At 38.9% G+C, this 21,223-nt stretch overlaps 2 protein-coding genes across 2 annotated transcripts in view; one reads left to right on the forward strand and one right to left on the reverse strand.

The window, feature by feature from the left end:
- The window catches only part of LOC117332839 (mucin-6-like), a 36,798-nt gene extending 30,440 nt beyond the window's left edge, over nucleotides 1-6,358 (forward strand). Inside the window, exon 2 of the mRNA XM_033891891.1 lies at nucleotides 5,121-6,358. Within this exon, the coding sequence (XP_033747782.1) occupies nucleotides 5,121-6,358 (1,238 nt within the window). The remainder of the gene's footprint in view (nucleotides 1-5,120) is intronic.
- A 5,146-nt stretch (nucleotides 6,359-11,504) lies between these two features.
- On the reverse strand, nucleotides 11,505-14,084 carry LOC117332840 (adhesive plaque matrix protein-like). The gene has a single exon (XM_033891892.1). The coding sequence runs from the start codon at nucleotides 14,082-14,084 to the stop codon at nucleotides 11,505-11,507; it is 2,580 nt and encodes an 859-aa protein (XP_033747783.1).
- Between the last annotated feature and the right edge of the window lie 7,139 nt (nucleotides 14,085-21,223).

Genomic DNA, 21,223 nt, shown 5'->3' on the forward strand with positions numbered 1-21,223 from the left:
TTGTCAACATGTTTGGCCGTGAAAAGCTATTGTTATTCAGTCAGACTGTGTAAATCTATTGTTATTAACACAGACTGTGTAAATCTATTGTTATTAACACAGACTGTACAAATCTATTGTTATTAACACAGACTGTGTAAATCTATTGTTATTAACAGACTACCAATCTATTGTTATTATCACAGACTGTACAAATCTATTGTTATTATCACAGACTGTACAAATCTATTGTTATTATCACAGACTGTACAAATCTATTGTTATTATCACAGACTGTACAAATCTATTGTTATTATAACAGACTGTACAAATCTATTGTTATTATAACAGACTGTACAAATCTATTGTTATTATAACAGACTGTACAAATCTATTGTTATTATCACAGACTGTAAAAATCTATTGTTATTAACAGACTGTACAAATCTATTGTTATTAACAGACTGTACAAATCTATTGTTATTAACACAGACTGTACAAATCTATTGTTATTAACAGACTGTACAAATCTATTGTTATTAACAGACTGTACAAATCTATTGTTATTAACACAGACTACAAATCTATTGTTATTAACACAGATTGAACAAATCTATTGTTATTAACACAGACTGTACAAATCTATTGTTATTATCACAGACTGTACAAATCTATTGTTATTATAACAGACTGTACAAATCTATTGTTATTATCACAGACTGTACAAATCTATTGTTATTAACAGACTACAAATCTATTGTTATTAACACAGACTGTACAAATCTATTGTTAGTAACAGACTACAAATCTATTGTTATTATCACAGACTGTACAAATCTATTGTTATTAACAGACTGTACAAATCTATTGTTATTATAACAGACTGTACAAATCTATTGTTATTATCACATACTGTACAAATCTATTGTTATTAACACAGACTGTACAAATCTATTGTTATTATAACAGACTGTACAAATCTATTGTTATTAACAGACTGTACAAATCTATTGTTATTATCACATACTGTACAAATCTATTGTTATTAACACAGACTGTACAAATCTATTGTTATTAACACAGACTGTACAAATCTATTGTTATTAACAGACTGTACCAATCTATTGTTATTAACAGACTGTACAAATCTATTGTTATTAACAGACTGTACAAATCTATTGATATTAACAGACTGTACAAATCTATTGATATTAACATACTGTACAAATCTATTGTTATTAACACAGACTGTACAAATCTATTGTTATTAACACAGACTGTACAAATCTATTGTTATTAACAGACTGTACAAATCTATTGTTATTAACAGACTGTACCAATCTATTGTTATTAACAGACTGTACAAATCTATTGTTATTAACAGACTGTACAAATCTATTGTTAACACAGACTGTACAAATCTATTGATATTAACACAGACTACAAATCTATTGTTATTAACACAGACTGTATCAATCTATTGTTATTAACACAGACTGTACAAATCTATTGTTATTAACAGACTGTACAAATCTATTGATATTAACACAGACTACAAATCTATTGTTACTAACACAGACTGTATAAATCTATTGTTATTAACAGACTGTACAAATATATTGTTATTAACAGACTGTACAAATCTATTGTTATTAACAGACTGTACAAATCTATTGTTATTATCACAGACTGTACAAATCTATTGTTATTAACAGACTGTACAAATCTATTGTTATTAACATAGACTGTACACATCTATTGTTATTATCACAGACTGTACAAATCTATTTTTATGAACAGACTGTACAAATCTATTGTTATTAACACAGACTGTACAAATATATTGTTATAAACAGAGTGTACAAATCTATTGTTACTAACAGACTACAAATCTATTGTTATTAACACAGACTGCACAAATCTATTGTTATTAACAGACTGTACAAATCTATTGTTATTATCACATACTGTACAAATTTATTGTTATTAACACAGACTGTACAAATCTATTGTTATTATAACAGACTGTACATATCTATTGTTATTAACAGACTGTACAAATCTATTGTTATTAACAGACTGTACAAATCTATTGTTATTAACAGACTGTACAAATCTATTGTTATTAACACAGACTGTACAAATCTATTGTTATTAACACAGACTGTACAAATCTATTGTTATTATAACAGACTTTACAAATCTATTGTTACTAACAGACTGTACAAATCTATTGTTATTAACAGACTGTACAAATATATTGTTATTATCACAGACTGTACAAATCTATTGTTATTAACACAGACTGTACAAATCTATTGTTATTAACAGACTGTACAAATCTATTGTTATTAACACATACTGTACAAATCTATTGTTATTAACACAGACTGTACAAATCTATTGTTATTAACAGACTGTACAAATCTATTGTTATTAACACAGACTGTACAAATCTATTGTTATTAACAGACTGTACAAATCTATTGTTATTAACAGACTGTACAAATATATTGTTATTAACACAGACTGTACAAATCTATTGTTATTAACACAGACTGTACAAATATATTGTTATTAACAGACTGTACAAATCTATTGTTATTAACAGACTGTACAAATCTATTGTTATTATAACAGACTGTACAAATCTATTGTTATTATCACAGACTGTACAAATCTATTGTTATTAACAGACTGTACAAATCTATTGTTATTAACAGACTGTACAAATCTATTGTTATTATAACAGACTGTACAAATCTATTGTTATTATCACAGACTGTACAAATCTATTGTTATTATCACAGACTGTACAAATCTATTGTTATTATAACAGACTGTACAAATCTATTGTTATTAACAGACTGTACAAATCTATTGTTATTATAACAGACTGTACAAATCTATTGTTATTATCACAGACTGTACAAATCTATTGTTATTATCACAGACTGTACAAATCTATTGTTATTAACACAGACTGTACAAATCTATTGTTATTAACAGACTACAAATCTATTGTTATTAACACAGACTGTACAAATCTATTGTTATTATCACAGACTGTACAAATCTATTGTTATTAACAGACTGTACAAATCTATTGTTATTAACACAGACTGTACAAATCTATTGTTATTAACAGACTGTACAAATCTATTGTTATTATCACAGACTGTACAAATCTATTGTTATTAACAGACTGTACAAATCTATTGTTATTATCACATACTGTACAAATCTATTGTTATTAACACAGACTGTACAAATCTATTGTTATTAACACAGATTGTACAAATCTATTGTTATTAACACAGACTGTACAAATCTATTGTTATTAACAGACTGTACAAATCTATTGTTATTAACACAGACTGTACAAATCTATTGTTACTAACAGACTACAAATCTATTGTTATTATCACATACTGTACAAATCTATTGTTATTAACACAGACTGTACAAATCTATTGTTATTAACACAGACTGTACAAATCTATTGTTATTAACACAGACTGTACAAATCTATTGTTATTAACACAGACTGTACAAATCTATTGTTATTAACAGACTGTACAAATCTATTGTTATTAACACAGACTGTACAAATCTATTGTTATTAACACAGACTGAACAAATCTATTGTTATTAACACAGACTGAACAAATCTATTATTATGGACACATGACTTACAGAACCATTGTTAATCTAGCTATGCTAAAAATAGATTTACACGAAGCGTATCGAAAAGGTTAGAAGGATCGAACAGTCAGGATCAGATAAAAAGGGACATAACTCATGGAGGAATCTTTCCCGAGAGGTGTGGGTTTTTATATATACACATGGGTATATCACCTGTGTTAGATACATTAATACCTATATATAACCCTACATCATGATATCAACAGTAAAAAATCTACAACTTATCAACAAAGATTTCAATTGATATCTGTAACTTGTCAAATATCACCAGGATTAAACTTGATATTTGCAACTTGTCAATGATCACAAAGATTAAAAAATGATATCTGTAATTTATCAAATATTTCAAGGATTAAAATTGAAATATGTAACCTGTCAAATTTTACAACGATTAAAATTGATAACTTGTCAAATATCACAAGGATTTGAATTCATATCTTTAATTTTTCAATTGTATGAACTTTTTTAATCAATATATATAATAATCATATACATCATCAGTGTATAACTTGTTTGATAACTGTTTTAAGCGCACTGTATTTACACAAATTTCTCGGAGAAATGTTACTGGAATCAGGCATAAAATTCATAATTAAAAACGATCAACGAAAACTTTTTTTCTGAATAATAAAATATTTTCCGATTACTTTGATTAAAACCAATCAACGAATAAATTTGGTAAAACACTGGTGTGCAAGGAAAATATGGCGACACAATTTTATCTCGAGACACAAATTTTACATGCGAAAATCAATCAAGGATAACACAGCTATGCGGGTCCTCTATACCAAAACAAAAAACACAGATAGCTTTTATGACCCCGTACACAAAACTCAGATACACAGATTGTTATAAAATTTCGCAAAAACATACGGGAAACACACCAAACTATGTATAACGTTCTATATTGGCATTCCATCATTGGACCAAGATTTGTCACCAGTCTGAAGGGTTTTCAGTATCTGTCTGCTTTGATGTATAGAAAGAATCGTATCCGCTACTTATAGTTACTATTTAATAACGCCACCCTCTCACAGTACAACCACCCTCTCACAGTACAACCACCCCCTCACAGTACAACTACCCTCACACAGAACAACCACTCCCTCACAGTACAAACCACCCTCTCACAGTACAACCACCCTCTCACAGTACAACCACCCTCTCACAGTACAACCACTCCCTCACAGTACAAACCACCCTCTCACAGTACAACCACCCTCTCACAGTACAACCACCCCCTCACAGTACAACTACCCTCACACAGAACAACCACTCCCTCACAGTACAACCACCCTCTCACAGTATAACACCCTCTCACAGTATCACCACCCTCTCACAGTACAACCACCCTCACACAGTACAACCACCCTCTCACAGTACAACCACCCTCTCACAGTACAACCACTCTCTCACAGTATAACACCCTCTCACAGTACAACCACCCTCTCACAGTACAAACCACCCTCTCACAGTACAAACCACCCTCTCACAGTACAACCACCCTCTCACAGTACAACCACCCTCTCACAGTACAACCACCCTCTCACAGTACAACCATCCTCTCACCGTACAACCACCCTCTCACAGTACAACCACTCTCTCACAGTACAACCGCCCTCTCACAGTACAACCATCCTCTCACGGTACAACCACCCTCTCACAGTACAACCACTCTCTCACAGTACAAACCACCCTCTCACAGTACAACACCCTCTCACAGTACAACACCTCTCACAGTACAACCCCCTCTCACAGTACAACCACCCTCTCACACTACAACCACCCTCTCACAGTACAACCACCCTCTCACAGTACAACCACCCTCTCACAGTACAACCATCCTCTCACAGTACAAACCACCCTCTCACAGTACAACCATCCTCTCACAGTACAACCACCCTCTCACAGTACAACCACCCTCTCACAGTACAACCACCCTCTCACAGTACAACCACCCTCTCACAGTACAACCACCCTCTCACAGTACAACCACCCTCTCACAGTACAACCACCCTCTCACAGTACAACCATCCTCTCACAGTACAACCACCCTCTCACAGTACAACCACCCCCTCACAGTACAACTACCCTCACACAGTACAACCACCCTCTCACAGTACAACCACCCTCTCACAGTACAACCACTCTCTCACAGTATAACACCCTCTCACAGTACAACCACCCTCTCACAGTACAACCACCCTCTCACAGTACAAACCACCCTCTCACAGTACAACCACCCTCTCACAGTACAACCACCCTCTCACAGTACAAACCACCCTCTCACAGTACAACCACCCTCTCACAGTACAACCACCCTCTCACAGTACAACCACCCTCTCACAGTACAATCACCCTCTCACAGTACAACACCCTCTCACAGTACAACACCCTCTCACAGTATCATCACCCTCTCACAGTACAACCATCCTCTCACAGTACAACACCCTCTCACAGTACAACCTCCCTCTCACAGTACAACCATCCTCTCACAGTACAACCACCCTCTCACAGTACAAACCACTCCCTCACTGTACAACCATCCTCTCACAGTACAACCACCCTCTCACAGTACCGCCATCCTCTCATAGTACAAACCCCCTCTCACAGTACAACCACCCTCTCACAGTACAACCACCCTCTCACAGTACAACACCCTCTCACAGTATAACACCCTCTCACAGTACAACCACCCTCTCACGGTACAACCACCCTCTCACGGTACAACCATCCTCTCATAGTACAACCACTCCCTCTCACAGTACAACCACCCTCTCACAGTACAACCACCCTCTCACAGTACAACCACCCTATCACAGTACAACCACCCTATCACAGTTCCACAACATTTAAAGTACACAGCGATTTCTAGGTTTTGTTGTCCTGTCTATATCCTCGGATATTCATTTTCTGGGGTTTGTTGTCATTTAATTATCCCACACAATTTCTGCAAAAAGTTGGAAGCAATTATACTACTAAACTTGATTTCAATTTCTACTTAGTTGAAATCAATGAAGTATGTAGACTGCCCACTTCATCTTTCCATACATATGAATATATGACCAATTTCATCTTTAATGACGGAGTATGTTTTTGCATAGACTTGTCGAAGTCCTATCGTCTACTCATCAATGAACATCTTGTGAAAGCATGCTCTTGTTTAAAACTAGCTTGTTGGATTAAAATTCACTCAATTAATTTTCTTGTCGATGTTAAAATTCATCATACACTGTTTCACAGTTCATTGTATTTGTCGTAAGGTTATTATTTCAATTCTTCACTTACTGTGAAATCAACAAAACAAGAATAAATTATCATATGGTCTCTTTCTATGAAGATTTAGAAGTGGATGAGCAATAAGTGCCAATTTGAACATTTGTTGTTGTTGTTGTTGTTGTTGTTGTTGTTGTTGTTGTTGTTGTTGTTGTTGTTGACTGCCGTCGTAGTGTACCGGCTATTGTACATATGTTCGCCTTACTTTCGATTTCATGGCACCACATAACTGGTGCCAGTCTCTGCCAAACCACACCTACATAGGATTTGTGTTAGGGCTCTGTCCTACCACACCTACATAGGATTTGTGTTAGGGCTCTGTCCTACCACACCTACATAGGATTTGTGTTAGGGCTCTGTCCTACCACACCTACATAGGATTTGTGTTAGGGCTCTGTCCTACCACACCTACATAGGATTTGTGTTAGGGCTCTGTCCTACCACACCTACATAGGATTTGTGTTAGGGCTCTGTCCTACCACACCTACATAGGATTTGTGTTAGGGCTCTGTCCTACCACACCTACATAGGATTTGTGTTAGGACTCTGTACTATTGATAGTCCGGTCACTGACTGTCAACATGTGAAAAAGGTAAAGTGAACATAAATTGATGGGACATCATTTTGTCAGGTCCGATGTTTTTTGGTTTTTTTTTCGGAAATAGGTACAACAGTGTGTCATCAAAGAAACCGTTATCATTGACTGAAGTCACTGTGCCAATCTATTTCCAATCTTTGAAAGGCATGGCAAACAAATCTCGCCCACCCACACCAACTCGAGTGTACTAGAAATGACAGGTATAATGCAATCATGACATCGTGTCTATTTATACCTTTAAGTCCTCGTTGATAGATCTATCGTCCGTAAAACAAGAGGCCCAGAGGGCCTGTATCGCTCACCTGGATTTCATGAGATATGAAACAAGAATGATGATTAAGTATATTTGTCACTGGTATTGCTTTGTCAATATATCATAGGCATTTTATATGGCTACGTGAGGATTTGATGTCAAAAAATGAATTAATCCATGAAATAAAATTAACTTTTAGGACAACCCCATAGGGATGCTACCACATAAATGTGAGTGATATCCATTGCTTAGTTTCAGAAAAGAAGTTGTTTAAACCAATTGAGCCATTTTGACCCCGCCTTCTGCACCCCGGGGGGAGTGGGGGTCAGTTCCTTCCTTTATAAAATTTTGAATCCCTACCCAAAAGGATGCTACCAGGCAAATATGAGCGATATCCATCGCTTCGTTTCAGAGAAGAAGTCGCTTATATTGAGAGAGGCAAATTGACCCCTTTTGGCCCTGCCCCTCAGACCCCTTGGGGGTCAGCCCCACCATTTGTACAATTTTGAATCCCCACTCCATAGGGATGCTACCAGGTAAATATGAGTGATATCCATTGCTTAGTTTCAGAGCAGAAGTCGTTTATATCAATTCTGTAATACTGACCCCTTTTGGCCCCGCCCCTCAGAGCCCAGGGGGTCAGCCCCGTCATTTGTACAATTTCAAATTCCTACCCCAAGGTGATGCTACCAGTAAAATATGACAGATATCCATTGTTTAGTTCCAGAGAAGAAGTCAATTATATGAATATAACCAGATTGACCACATTTGGCCCCACCCCTCAGGCCCCTGGGGGGTCAGTCCCATCATTTGTACAATTTTAAATCCCAACCCCATAGTGATACTACCAGGCAAATATGAGTGACAGGCATTGCTCGGTTTCAGAGAAGAAGTCGTTTATATCAATATAGCCAAATTGACCACATTCGGCCCCACCCCTCAGGCCCCTGGGGGGTCAGCCCCATCATTTGTACAATTTTGAATCCCCACCCCATAATGATGCTACCAGGCAAATATGAGCGATAGCCATTGCTTGGTTTCAGAGAAGAAGTCGTTTATATCAATAGCTTAAAAATGACCCCTTTTGGCCCCGCCCCAGGGGCCCCCAGGGGGTCAGCCCCATCATTTGTACAATTATGAGTCCCCTACTCATAGGGATGCTTCTGACCAAATTTGGTCAAATTATGATGTGTGGTTATGAAGAAGAAGTCAATTGTTGACGGACGGACGGACGACGGACGTCCATACCATAGCGTGTTCTCTGATGTCATTGCACATTGTTTTGTCACCGTTGAACAGCGAACTAAGATTCTGATCTCTCAGCAGTCTACATCCGGTAAAAACGTCATTTCCGTTTTTATCTTCGTTGATCAAAAGAGATACACCCGTCATCTCAATGACACGTAACGATATCATTTCCCTATACAAACTTTACATGAACATATAAAGATGTCATTTCTCTCACTTCATACCGGAAAAGGTCCGCACTTTATACTGGAGTAGATCCTGGCTTTATTCCGTGGGAGATCCCGACTTTATTCCGTGGGAGATCCTGACTTTATTCCGTGGGAGATCCCGACTTTATTCCGTGGGAGATCCCGACTTTATTCCGTGGGAGATCCTGACTTTATTAAATGGGAGATCCCGACTTTATTCCGTGGGAGATCCCGACTTTATTTCGTGGGATATCCTGACTTTATTCCGTGGGAGATCCTGACTTTATTCCGTGGGAGATCCTGACTTTATTCCGTGGGAGATCCCGACTTTATTCCGTGGGAGATCCCGACTTTATTCCGTGGGAGATCCCGACTTTATTCCGTGGGAGATCCCGACTTTATTCCGTGGGAGATCCCGACTTTATTCCGTGGGAGATCCTGACTTTATTCCGTGGGAGATCCTGACTTTATTCCGTGGGATATCCTGACTTTATTCCGTGGGATATCCTGACTTTATTCCGTGGGAGATCCCGACTTGATTCCGTGGGAGATCTCGGCTTTATTCCGTGGGAGATACTGACTTCATTCAGTGGGATATCCTGTCTTTAATCCGTGGGAGGTCCCGACTTTATTCCGTGGGGGATCCTGACTTTATTCCGTGGGAGATCCTGACTTTATTCCGTGGGAGATCCCAACTTTATTCTGTGGGAGATCCCGACTTTATTCCGTGGGAGATCCTGACTTTATTCCGCTTTATTCCGTGGGAGATCCTGACTTTATTCCGTGGGAGATCCCGACTTTATTCCGTGGGAGATCCTGACTTTATTCCGTGGGAGATCCTGACTTTATTCCGTGGGAGATCCCGACTTTATTCCGTGGGAGATCCCGACTTTATTCCGTGGGAGATCCCGACTTTATTCCGTGGGAGATCCTGACTTTATTCCGTGGGAGATCGTGACTTTATTCCGTGGGAGATCCTGACTTTATTCCGTAGGAGATCCTGACTTTATTCCGTGAGAGATCCCGACTTTATTCCGTGGGAGATCCTGACTTTATTCCGTGGGATATCCTGACTTTATTCCGTGGGATATCCTGACTTTATCCCGTGGGAGATCCTGACTTTATTCCGTGGGAGATCGTGACTTTATTCCGTGGGAGATCCCGACTTTAATCCGTGGGAGATCCCGACGTTATTCCGTGGGAGATCCCGACTTTATTTCGTGGGAGATCCTGACTTTATTTCGTGGGAGATCCTGACTTTATTCCGTGGGAGATCCTGACTTTATTTCGTGGGGGATCCTGACTTTATTCAGTGGGAGATCCCGACTTTTTATACCGGAGGGGGTCTTGAATATGTGCAAGATATTCCAAATTCGTTTAAACAGTACTAGTATTGGTTTCTGAAAGTTTTACAATCAGCACGTTTTAAGCAGTTTACTTTATATTTTTAAGATTGGACACCGCCATACAACATATACCTACTGCTGGATCTTTGGGCATTCTAACACCCTCAGAACCTATAACATCAAACCACGAATAGTGCGCATGCCTCGTAAAGTACGTCACAGTAGGGTAAAGTCCTGGTACGACAAAGTGTGTCATTAGTCTCCTTACGAAAATTTACCAGACGAACGTTCGTTATAAGACCTCTTACGACAATTTACCACACGAACGTTCGTTATTAGACCTCTTACGACAATTTACCAGACGAACGTTCGTTATTAGACTCCTTACGACAATTTACCAGACGAACGTTCGTTATTAGACTCCTTACGACAATTTACCAGACGAACATTCGTTATTAGACCTCCTTACGACAATTTACCAGACGAACGTTCGTTATTAGACCTCCTTACGACAATTTACCAGACGAACGCTCGTTATTAGACTCCTTACGACAATTTACCAGACGAACGTTCGTTATTAGACTCCTTACGACAATTTACCACACGAACGTTCGTTATTAGACTCCATACGACAATTTACCAGACGAACGTTCGTTATTAGACTCCTTACGACAATTTACCAGACGAACGTTCGTTATAAGACTCCTTACGACAATTTACCAGACCTGTTAGACATGGCGTTCCCTGTTAGACATTCCGTTCCCTGTTATACATTCCGTTGCCTGTTAGACATTCCGTTCCCTGTTAGAGATGACGTTCCTTGTGAGACATGGCGTTCGTTTGAATACCTAGCAGGAGCTTAATTGAAATAAAATCAGTTGTTGCGACCTACCGCTTTGGCCCACAGAACGCTACATTGCAAGGTGTCCACAGCGTAATTCCATCAACATCTTCTTTGTGTAAGACGCCATTGATGTCTTCTGTTTTGTGTTAGACGGTATTGATGGCTTCTGTTTTGTGTTAGACGGTATTGATGGCTTCTGTTTTGTGTTAGACGGTATTGATGGCTTCTGTTTTGTGTTAGACAGTATTGATGTCTTCCGTTTTGTGTAAGACGGTATTGATGTCTTCTGTTTTGTGTAAGACGCCATTGATATCGTCTGTTTTGTGTAAGACGGTATTGATGTCTTCTTCTTTGTGTAAGACGCCATTGATATCGTCTGTTTTGTGTAAGACGGTATTGATGTCTTCTTCTTTGTGTAAGACGCCATTGATATCGTCTGTTTTGTGTAAGACGGTATTGGTGTCTTCTGTTTTGTGTAAGACGCCATTGATATCGTCTGTTTTGTGTAAGACGGTATTGATGTCTTCTGTTTTGTGTTAGACGGTATTGATGGCTTCTGTTTTGTGTTAGACGGTATTGGTGTCTTCTGTTTTGTGTAAGACGGTATTGATGTCTTCTGTTTTGTGTAAGACGGTATTGATGTCTTCTGTTTTGTGTAAGACGGTATTGATGTCTTCTGTTTTGTGTAAGACGCCATTGGTGTCTTCTGTTTTGTGTAAGACGGTATTGGTGTCTTCTTCTTTGTGTAAGACGCCATTGATATCGTCTGTTTTGTGTAAGACGGTTTTGATGTCTTCTGTTTTGTGTTAGACGGTATTGATGGCTTCTGTTTTGTGTTAGACGGTATTGGTGTCTTCTGTTTTGTGTAAGACGGTATTGATGTCTTCTGTTTTGTGTAAGACGGTATTGATGTCTTCTGTTTTGTGTAAGACGCCATTGGTGTCTTCTGTTTTGTGTAAGACGGTATTGGTGTCTTCTTCTTTGTGTAAGACGCCATTGATACCGTCTGTTTTGTGTAAGACGGTATGGATGTCTTCTTCTTTCTGTAAGACGCCATTGATGGCTTCTGTTTTGTGTAAGACGCCATTGATGTCTTCTGTTTTGTGTAAGACGGTATTGATGTCTTCCGTTTTGTGTAAGACGGTATTGATGTCTTCCGTTTTGTGTAAGACGGTATTGATGTCGTCTGTTTTGTGAAAGACGCCATTGATGTCTTCTGTTTTGTGTAAGACGGTATTGATGTCTTCCGTTTTGTGTAAGACGGTATTGATGTCTTCCGTTTTGTGTAAGACGGTATTGATGTCGTCTGTTTTGTGTAAGACGCCTTTGATATCGTCTGTTTTGTGTAAGACGGTATTGGTGTCTTCTGTTTTGTGTAAGACGGTATTGATGTCTTCTGTTTTGTGTTAGACGCCATTGATGTCTTCTGTTTTGCGTAAGACGGTATTGATGTCTTCTGTTTTGTGTAAGACGGTATTGGTGTCTTCTGTTTTGTGTAAGACGGTATTGATGTCTTCTGTTTTGTGTTAGACGGTATTGATGGCTTCTGTTTTGTGTTAGACGGTATTGATGGCTTCTGTTTTGTGTTAGACGGTATTGATGGCTTCTGTTTTGTGTTAGACGGTATTGATGGCTTCTGTTTTGTGTTAGACGGTATTGATGTCTTCCGTTTTGTGTAAGACGGTATTGGTGTCTTCTTCTTTGTGTAAGACGCCATTGATACCGTCTGTTTTGTGTAAGACGGTATGGATGTCTTCTTCTTTCTGTAAGACGCCATTGATGGCTTCTGTTTTGTGTAAGACGCCATTGATGTCTTCTGTTTTGTGTAAGACGCCATTGATGTCTTCCGTTTTGTGTAAGACGGTATTGATGTCGTCTGTTTTGTGTAAGACGGTATTGGTGTCTTCTTCTTTGTGTAAGACGGTATTGATGTCTTCCGTTTTGTGTAAGACGGTATTGATGTCGTCTGTTTTGTGTAAGACGCCATTGATATCGTCTGTTTTGTGTAAGACGGTATTGGTGTCTTCTGTTTTGTGTAAGACGGTATTGATGTCTTCTGTTTTGTGTTAGACGCCATTGATGTCTTCTGTTTTGCGTAAGACGGTATTGATGTCTTCTGTTTTGTGTAAGACGGTATTGGTGTCTTCTGTTTTGTGTAAGACGGTATTGATGTCTTCTGTTTTGTGTAAGACGGTATTGATGTCTTCTGTTTTGTGTAAGACGGTATTAATGTCTTCTGTTTTGTGTTAGACGGTATTGATGTCTTCTGTTTTGTGTAAGACGCCATTGATATCGTCTGTTTTGTGTAAGACGGTATTGATGTCTTCTGTTTTGTGTAAGACGGTATTGATATCTTCTGTTTTGTGTAAGACGCCATTGATGTCTTCTGTTTTGTGTAAGACGATATTGATGTCTTCTGTTTTGTGTAAGACGCCATTGATATCGTCTGTTTTGTGTAAGACGGTATTGGTGTCTTCTGTTTTGTGTAAGACGGTATTGGTGTCTTCTTCTTTGTGTAAGACGCCATTGATATCGTCTGTTTTGTGTAAGACGGTATTGGTGTCTTCTGTTTTGTGTAAGACGGCTTTGATGTCTTCTGTTTTGTGTAAGACGCCATTGATGTCTTCTGTTTTGTGTAAGACGCCATTGATATCGTCCGTTTTGTGTAAGACGCCATTGATATCGTCCGTTTTGTGTAAGACGGTATTCATGTCTTCTGTTTTGTTTAAGACGCCATTGATATCGTCTGTTTTGTGTAAGACGCCATTGATATCCTCTGTTTTGTGTAAGACGCCATTGATGTCTTTTAGTCTGAAGTATTATTACAGGCGAATCTCCGGTGTATTTTTCCAGCTTTGACTATTTGTATGTACCTGTCATCGTAAACTATCAGATAAAAAAGTTATGTCTCGAGATTCGAGGATTTTTATTTGAATATTTGCCGAAACATAAACGTTATATCTGTAGATATACAAGTATCCTACTCCTTCACTATCGTGGATATTTTCTCCTTGACTTGGCAACACCTGTTTATATTCCCCCAGGAAATGTACTTACATGCATGGATTTTTTTTTTATCTGAAATTTGTTTTGATCAAATTGTGACTAGATCGTGTTATAGAATATATGAGACAATGGCCGAATATGCGGTGAATCTCTGAGGTAAGGACAAGTTAGTGTGCTAAACTTTTTGTGATGCCTGCTGAAATAGATTCGGTACTATTTACGTCAAGTTTAAGCTTCCATGGTGACGTTTACTGGTAAACAATGACGCTGTAGAGTCGTTTTCTACAACACCATATCGTCGTTTATGAACATACGCTTTAGAAACGGAATGATCTTCTCCACATCGGTTAGAGGTTATAAAAAACCTTATATATAAATGTACGAGTTTTATTAGCGATCAGCCTTCGACGGAAAAAGTTTTACGATCTCGGCTTGACAACTTGAGCTGGAATTGGAATACAATATCTCAAGTAAACTAGAGCGAAATTCAGACTTGTACAGTTTTGTACAATTCAGTTTTGTTAACTTTTTTTTATTCATCTTATCAAAAAGATGATGATGATGAGGATGATGATGATGATGATGATGATGATGATGATGATCAACCATTCAACTAATATCATCCAATCAAAGCTTTCACGTACATAAAATATCAAACAATCAAATTTTCCCGAACGTAAAATACCGAACCATTCAACTTTTCGAACATCAGATATTAACCAATCAAATTTAGATATAGTAAAGTGTCATCCGTGACAAATTTTACTGCCGGTTTAACCGACCGGAAATGACCTTTGACATTGTTGTGCAGTCATCGCAGGCGATATGATGGTGAAGATATATGGTACCGCGTTGTACAGTCGGTATGTATACGCCATGAAACCATGTGCTGATGATTTGCGCTGATAGCCTGAAAAGTCGATATATTTAACTCTTGTTTTGTAATACTATCAGAGGCGGACAGTGGCATTAGGGAAATGAGGCTAGAGTTTTTACCCGCCATGTTTTTTTCTGTTGTCAGATTAAACACGGTGATGTCAGTGCGGCGTTAGTGGGTCGATTAGTTAATTGTACCCGGATGGTATTCCACTTATGAAACTGAATCTGCATTTCCACAACGGAAGCACGTGCTGACCTTTCTTACATCACGAGAACATGGAATGTGATAAAGGTATTCGGTAATTGTTTTAAAATTTTCAAAACCAGGATCAACAGTATATTTAAGGATTGAATCTTGTTCTCGTCGATTTCATGGGATGATGGATTGAGTTGCTCTTGAGACAAATTCAACATGAACTGCTGCTTCGCAGTTCATTGAATTTGTCTCAAGAGCAACTCAATTCATCACCCCATGAAACCGACCAGAACAAGATTCAATCCTTATATTTCAATTGTGGTTTTTTTTGTGAATGTGTTTTTTTATTTAAAAAATTACCGTGCCCACTGAAATTCGAACTCGTGCAAGTCTAATGCTTCGTTACAAAATAGTCCGTTATTAAAAGGGTGATCAAACAGTTTTTATTTAGATAAAAAAGTCATTATACCAAACATTCTTTATCTAATAAATAAAGAAAAAAAACATTGTTAAGTTTTAAATATAACATTTATCTAATGTTCATGAAGTTAGTAATTATTACGTTAGAAACGTCCCGACAGCCGCGCGGAAGGTTACCGTTACCGTCTAGACTGCGTAATACGTAATAATCAATTAAATTCCGGATCATGACCTAAGAGGTACAGCAATTGGCTAAATAAAGGTCAAGTTCAAGGTCATCGTAATGTTCTCCACGACATTATTTTTTCTCCAGCTTTATTAATAATAAACAATAAAATTTCACTAATCACTCAAATACATCATCATTTCCATGATTCAATTCCATAGTAAAGCATGGCTCGGTCAACTACTGTAAACGTACATATTTTAGCGGTAATTTTATTTTAGCGCTTTTCGCGCTGGAAGCCTTGCGCTAAATTATGATTGCGCTAATTACTTTTTGTACGTTCTATTTCTATAGAAAGTTCTGTGGATGCGCTGATTCATCATTGCGCTAACTGGCTAAAATCTGCAAATGCGCTAAAATTTGATTGCGCTAAAATAAGTACGTTTACAGTATATCAATTTAAAATCAAGAAATTAAGGGTAGATAAATATCAATATTCAAGCAAAAGATCATTTAATTATCAGCGTAGTTGAGTATTTTTACATGCCGACTACAACAGTCTATCTATTACAGACACACTACAACCTTCTATCTATCACAGACGTGTAACAGTGACCCACTATAACCTTCTGTCTATCACAGACGTGTAACAGTGTAACAGTGACTCACTACAACCTTCTGTCTATCACAGACGTGTTAAAGTGACGCTACAACCTTCTATCTATTACAGACGTGTAACAGTGACCCACTACAACCTTCTATCTATCACAGACGTGTAACAGTGGCCCACTACAACCTTCTGTCTATCACAGACGTGTAACAGTGACCCACTACAACCTTCTGTCTATCACAGACGTGTAACAGTGTAACAGTGACTCACTACAACCTTCTGTCTATCACAGACGTGTTAAAGTGACGCTACAACCTTCTATCTATTACAGACGTGTAACAGTGACCCACTACAACCTTCTATCTATCACAGACGTGTAACAGTGGCCCACTACAACCTTCTGTCTATCACAGACGTGTAACAGTGACCCACTACAACCTTCTGTCTATCACAGACGTGTAACAGTGACCTACTACAACCTTCTGTCTATCACAGACGTGTAACAGTGTAACAGTGACCTACTACAACCTTCTGTCTATCACAGACGTGGAACAGTGTAACAGTGACCCACTAAAACCTTCTGTCTATCACAGATGTGTAACAATGACCGTTCTGTCTATCACAGACGTGTAACAGTGACCCACTACATCCTTCTGTCTATCACAGACGTGTAACAGTGACCCACTACAACCTTCTGTCTATCACAGACGTGTAACAGTGACCCACTACAACCTGTCTATCACAGACGTGTAACAGTGACACACTACATCCTTCTGTCTATCATAGACGTGTAACAGTGTAACAGTGACCCACTACAACCTGTCTATCACAGACGTGTAACAGTGACCCACTACAACCTTCTGTCTATCACAGACTTGTAACAGTGACACACTACAACCTTCTGTCTATCACAGACGTGTAACAGTGACCCACTACAACCTTCTGTCTATCACAGACATGTAACAGTGACCCACTTCAACCTTGTGTCTATCACAGACGTGTAACGGTGTAACAGTGACCCACTACAACCTTCTGTCTATCACTGACGTGTAAAAGTGACCCAGTACAACCTTCTGTCTATCATAGACGTGTAACAGTGACCCACTACAACCTTCTGTCTATCACAGACGTGTAACAGTGACCCACTACAACCTGTCTATCACAGACGTGTAACAGTGACACACTACATCCTTCTGTCTATCATAGACGTGTAACAGTGTAACAGTGACCCACTACAACCTGTCTATCACAGACGTGTAACAGTGACCCACTACAACCTTCTGTCTATCACAGACTTGTAACAGTGACACACTACAACCTTCTGTCTATCACAGACGTGTAACAGTGACCCACTACAACCTTCTGTCTATCACAGACATGTAACAGTGACCCACTACAACCTTCTGTCTATCACAGACGTGTAAAAGTGACACTACAACCTTCTATCTATCACAGACGTGTAACAGTGACCCACTACAACCTTCTATCTATCACAGACGTGTAACAGTGGCCCAATACAACTCATTCTGTCTACACAACGTGTAACAGTGTTACAAGTGACCATTAAAACCTGTCATGTCTATCACAGACGTTACATGACCCTACAACCTCTGTCTAACAACGTGTACAGTGCTCATACAACCTTCTGTTATCACAACGTGTAAGTGCACTACAACCTTCTATCTATCACAGACGTGTAACAGTGTACCCACTACAACCTTGTCTATCACAGACGTGTACAGTGCTCTACAACCTTCTGTCTTCACAACGTGTAACGTGACTCTACAACCTCTGTCTATCAAGAGTGTACGTCAGTGACTCTACACCTTCTGTCTATCACAGACTGAACATGTGACGTGACCCATACAACCTTCTGTCTATCAAATGTGTACAATGACCGTTCTGTATACACGTACAGTGACCTACAACTTCTGTCTATCACAGACGTGTAACAGTGACCCTACAACCTTTGTCTATCAAGACGTGTCTCTATCTTTACAAGTTTCAATGTGTTACAACCTGTTACAAAGTGTCAATGTGTTACATCGTGTCAATTTGTTACAACGTGTTACAAAGTGCCAATGTGTTACAACGTGTCAATATGTTACAACGTGTTTCAAAGTGTCAATGTGTTACAACGTGTTACAAAGTGTCAATGGGTTACATCGTGTCTATTTGTTACAACGTGTTACAACGTGTCAATGTGTTACAAACGTGTGAATTTGCTACAACGTGTCAATGTGTTACAACGTGTTACAAAGTGTCAATGTGTTACAACGTGTCAATGTGTTACAATGTGTTACAACGTGTTAAAAAGTGTCAATGTGTTACAACGTGTCAATGTGTTACAACGTGTTACAACGTGTCAATGTGTTACAACGTTTCAATGCGTTACAACGTGTTAAAAAGTGTCAATGTGTTACATCGTGTTAATTTGTTACGTGTCAATGTGTTACAATGTGTCAATGTGTTACAATGTGTTACAACGTGTTACAACGTGTTACAAAGTGTCAATGTGTTACAACGTGTCAATGTGTTACAACGTGTCAATGTGTTACAACGTGTCAATTTGTTACAATGTGTTACAACGTGTTACAACGTGTCAACGTGTTACAACGTGTCAATGTGTTACAAAGTGTTACAGCGTGTTACAAAGTGTTACAACGTGTTACAAAGTGTCAATACGTTACAACGTATCAATGTATTACAACGTGTCAATTTGTAACAACGTGTCAATTTATTACATCGTGTCAATGTGTTACAATTATTTTTGTAACATGATGACACGAAATATTATGAAGTACTTAAAAAGTCATGATTTATTACAAAACTAGTTTTTACAAATCGGTATGTTGTAACATCCTTCAGTCCTGTATGATGAGCTGCCGTGTATACATGTACTTACTGGATTACTTACATTAAGTGTTCAATAAGTCTATAGTCTATATTCACTAGTCAATATTCATTGTGTTATTCAATGAGTTTATGATTGGTTGGCTGTGACCTATACAATGTCATTGATTGGTTGTCTAAAGACTGATTGACAGCCGTGCTACAATACTTAAACATCATAACAACTAAGCCATTATGTTGAGTTAATAGGCAAACCTTTCGAATGCTAAAACCAAAAACACGTTTTATTTTAAACGTCGCCATTGGAATATCCTAGATCAGTCGGGCTTTGTGTAAGTATAATTGCCAACAGATCCAGTCTGCGCGTGCACAAAGACGCAGGTCACAGGAAGTCACACAACAGTACCAGGCATTTGGTAATATGCAAATTGCGAATTGTGACAAAAAAGTGGAATAAGCTGTTGAAGTATACAAATTAAAAGGCGATAATAGAAATCGATAAAACATCGGGTGTCTCCGGCATATCAACACATCATAGTTCAATAGCACCCCCATATAAAGAATAATGAATGTCTCTTTCTATTCAGTGTGAAATCACTTAGCGTTTACCGTCGGACTCTCTCGGGTTTTATAGATTTTCCATAATAAAAGGATGTATCATTTTATTCGTACTCGAATTTCGTAATTCTTCGTTCTTTGTCGTGTACATATTTCATGTATACCCAGGTTATAATTAGACGATCTCGAGTTTCATTCCGGGAGAAGTTGGAAATTAGTGAGAACTTAGGCGACATTGCACGAGGACGGGTATGGTATCAGACAGGGGTATGGTACCAGAGAGGGGTATGGTACCAGAGAGGGGTATGGTACCAGAGAGGGGTATGGTACCAGGGAGGGGTATGGTACCAGAGAGGGGTATGGTACCAGAGAGGGGTATGATACCAGAGAGGGGTATGGTACCAGAGAGGGGTATGATACCAGGGAGGGGTATGATACCAGAGAGGGGTATGGTACCAGAGAGGGGTATGGTACCAGAGAGGGGTATGGTACCAGAGAGGGGTATGGTACCAGAGAGGGGTATGGTACCAGAGAGAGGAATGGTACCAGAGAGGGGTATGGTACCAGAGAGGGGTATGGTACCAGAGAGGGGTATGGTACCAGAGAGGGGTATGGTACCAGAGAGAGGTATGGTACCAGAGAGGGGTATGGTACCAGAGAGGGGTATGGTACCAGAGAGGGGTATGGTACCAGAGAGAGGTATGGTACCAGAGAGGGGTATGGTACCAGGAAGGGGTATGGTACCAGGAAGGGGTATGGTACCAGAGAGGGGTATGGTACCAGGGAGGGGTATGATACCAGAGATGGGTATGGTACCAGAGAGGGGTATGGTACCAGGGAGGGGTATGGTACCAGAGAGAGGTATGGTACCAGGAAGGGGTATGGTACCAGAGAGGGGTATGGTACCAGGAAGGGGTATCGTACCAGGAAGGGGTATGGTACCAGAGAGGGGTATGGTACCAGGGAGGGGTATGGTACCAGAGAGAGGTATGGTACCAGAGAGGGGTATGGTACCAGAGAGGGGTATGGTACCAGGAAGGGGTATGGTACCAGAGAGGGGTATGGTACCAGAGAGGGGTATGATACCAGAGAGGGGTA

This window comes from Pecten maximus, chromosome 8 (genome assembly GCF_902652985.1).
Source record: "Pecten maximus chromosome 8, xPecMax1.1, whole genome shotgun sequence".
Taxonomy (NCBI): domain Eukaryota; kingdom Metazoa; phylum Mollusca; class Bivalvia; order Pectinida; family Pectinidae; genus Pecten; species Pecten maximus.